Genomic DNA, 3,105 nt, shown 5'->3' with positions numbered 1-3,105 from the left:
GCGATTACCTTTTCGCACCCGCTTTGTTTTTGTTTTTTTGGACGAGGACGGCACCCAAGCCTATATCACTGGCGTCCGTGTGTATTTCCGTTTCGGCGTTTCCGTCGAAATGAGCGAGCACGGGCGGGCTTTGCAGGCGTTTTTGCAGCTCGCAGAATGCTTTTTCTTGGTCGTTGTCCCAGCTGAAAGGAGTGCTATCTTTCGTCAAGCGTGTGAGTGGCTCTGCAATGCACGCGAAGTTTGCGACGAAGCGCCGGTAGTATGCGCACAGTCCGAGAAATCTTCGCACACCCTTCTTGTCTTTCGGATTGGGGATTTCGCAACGGCCGAAGGTTTTGCTGGGTCAGGTAGGACTCCCGCGGCGTTGACGACGTGGCCCAAGAACTGGAATTCCTCGTACGCGAAACGGCACTTTTCAGGCTTCAGCGTTAACCCTGTTGGGACGCGTCGCTCGGCAGAGCTTCGCAAGTGAACAACTCGCGTCCCAAACAACAACTGAACTTTTATTATCATCCTTCGTCTCGAAGATAACTTTCTCGTGCGGGCGCATGCGCTCTCTGCACCGCACACAGAAGCGCCGCTTTGCGTCGCCACAGTACTCCCCCCCTAGTGAGTGCGCGCACAACGGTCGCACTCGGACGACCCACTGCGGTTCATAAGTTCATGCGCACCGGGGGTCTCGTCCACCGTCCACTCCGCGTGAACCGTTTGAGGATTTGTTGGGGCTGCGCTACGTGGTCTGCCGGGGGTGCCTGCGAAGATGGAGCTCGAGGTGGTGCAGGTGCCTCGCTGTCGGAGTCCACGTGTGCAGGTTTTACGCGGTCTAGAGAAACCACGTCGTGACGACCACCTCTGTCGATTGTAATGTGCTTGTCTGCCCGTCGCAGCACCTTGAAAGGCCCGTCGTACGGGGGCCGGAGTGGACGCTGTACGGCGTCGTGCCTCACAAACACGTGAGAGCAGGAGGAGAGTTCCCGGTCCACGTAGACTGGCCGGGCTGCGGGCGGACGCGGAGGAACAGCGCGTAGCTTGCTCATGATGTCTCGCAGTCGCACGGCGTAGTCCGCGTTCGCGTACACGTTCTCGTCCTTACTGGTAGCGAAAAACTCCCCTGGGAGGCGAAGCGTTGTTCCGTACACCAGTTCAGCAGAGCAGCATCCAATATCTGCTTTCAGAGCCGTCCTAACGCCCAACAGAACAAACGGCAGTGCCTCTACCCAACTGTGACTCGCAGTAGCCGTCAGGCTCGTCTTCAGATGACGATGGAACCTTTCCACTATACCGTTGCTTATCGGATGGTAGGCAGTTGTTCTGATGCGGGAAGTACCCAAGAGCCGGGTGACGCTTGCGAATAGGGCGGACTCAAACTGTGTTCCGCGATCCGTAGTCACGGTTGCCGGCACTCCGAAGCGGGCCACCCAGTGGAAGATAAATGCGCGAGCGACGGTATCAGCAGTCATGTCTGGAATGGGCACGACCTCCGGCCATCGCGTGAAGCGATCGATGCAGGTTAGCAAGTAGCTTTGCCCCTGACACAACGGCAGTGGTCCCACAATGTCAACATGCACATGGGCAAATCGACAGTCCGGCAGAGGGAAGGATCCCAAGGGGGTCACAGTATGTCGCTGAACTTTGGAGCGCTGGCATGCGAGGCACTCTCGTGTCCAGTGTCGGACATCCCGGTTTATTCCTGGCCACACGAACCTCGCTGTGCATAGCCGTTGCGTGGCTCGAATCCCGGGATGCGCCAGGCTGTGCAGCAAGTCAAAAATGCTGCGACGGAGGTTCGAGGGGACGAACGGTCGGGCCCTGCCTGTAGACATGTCGCAGCATACGGATCCTGTGGGTTCTGCCAACCATTGCAGCTTCAAGGCGCTGGTTGAAGACGTCAGTAGACGCTTCAATTCTCCATCACTGCGTTGAGCCGTCGTAAGTGTGGTGAAGTCCACGCCGCTCGGCAGGCTGATGGCATTCACTGGACCGCGCGAAAGAGCGTCGGCAGCAGCATTATCCGTGCCACTAACATGGCGTATATCTGTCGTGAATTCTGCGATGTACGACATTTGGCGGAGCTCCCGTGCCACGTGCGCACCAGAATCGGAGTTCGCGCGCAATGCGTAGGTGAGTGGCTTGTGATCCGTGAGCACAAAAAATTCTTGTCCTTCCACATAATGCCGGAAATGCCGGATAGCCGCGTATATGGCCAGGAGCTCCCTACCAAAGGTGCTGTACCTTCGTTCGGACGGGCTCAGTTTTCTGGAGAAGAAGGAAATTGGTCGCCACACTCCGCTCACCCTCTGCTGCAACACGGCTCCAATCGCTGCATCGGAGGCGTCCACCATGACGCATTGAGGAACACCAGGCTGCGGGTACGTGAGCATGGTAGCATTTGCGAGAGCTTCCTTAATCATCCGGAATGCTTGTGTGGATTGGTCGTTCCACTGAATGGCAGTTGCCTTAGATCCAGATGCCGCAAGTAGGCTGTGGAGAGGGTGAAGGATGTTGGCGCATTTCGGGATAAACCTACGGTAGAAATTCACGAGTCCCAGGAACTCTCGAAGCTGGCGGAGGTTTTTCGGCTGTGGAAACTGCCGTACTGCTTCCACCTTGTCCTTCTGGGGCTGTACTCCGGCACTTGAAATGCTGTGGCCCAAAAATGATAGTGTCGGTACCCCAAGCACGCACTTTGCCGTATTGATAACGATGCCGTTCTCTGTCAGTCGCTGAAGTACGTAGCGCAGATGCCGCTCGTGCTCTTCAGGAGTGCTGCTAGCAATCAGAAGATCATCGAGGTATACCTTGCAAAAGTCGAGGCCACGGACAACGCCATCCATGAACCGTTGAAAAGTTTGGCCGGCGTTGCGTAAGCCGAAAGGCATGCGTAGGAACTCGAACATTCCGAACGGCGTTGTTATTGCGGTCTTGGGAATATCCTCCGGTGCTACGGGTATCTGATGATATGCTCGCACTAGATCTATTTTAGAGAAAATGGTAGCACCATGCAGGAAGGAGGTCATGTCATGAATGTGCGGGACTGGGTAACGGTCTGGCACGGTTACCCGATTCAGCGCTCGATAGTCCCCGCAAGGGCGCCAATCACCGTCT

At 56.4% G+C, this 3,105-nt stretch overlaps 1 protein-coding gene across 1 annotated transcript; it reads right to left on the bottom strand.

Annotated features, from left to right (window-relative positions):
• Positions 1 to 653: 653 nt before the first annotated feature.
• LOC144160809 (uncharacterized) lies at positions 654 to 2,381 on the bottom strand. The gene is made up of 3 exons (XM_077691964.1): positions 2,295 to 2,381; positions 1,705 to 1,813; positions 654 to 1,111 (listed from the first exon to the last, which is right to left on the bottom strand). The coding sequence occupies exons 1-3, from the start codon at positions 2,379 to 2,381 to the stop codon at positions 654 to 656; spliced, it is 654 nt and encodes a 217-aa protein (XP_077548090.1).
• Between the last annotated feature and the right edge of the window lie 724 nt (positions 2,382 to 3,105).

The sequence above is a fragment of the Haemaphysalis longicornis genome, unplaced genomic scaffold (genome assembly GCF_048455015.1).
Source record: "Haemaphysalis longicornis isolate Haplotype H1 unplaced genomic scaffold, Haemaphysalis longicornis Haplotype H1 scaffold_11, whole genome shotgun sequence".
Lineage (NCBI taxonomy): Eukaryota > Metazoa > Arthropoda > Arachnida > Ixodida > Ixodidae > Haemaphysalis > Haemaphysalis longicornis.
The sequence above is the reverse complement of the archived record's forward strand: the minus strand, read 5'-3'. Positions and strand labels throughout refer to the sequence as shown.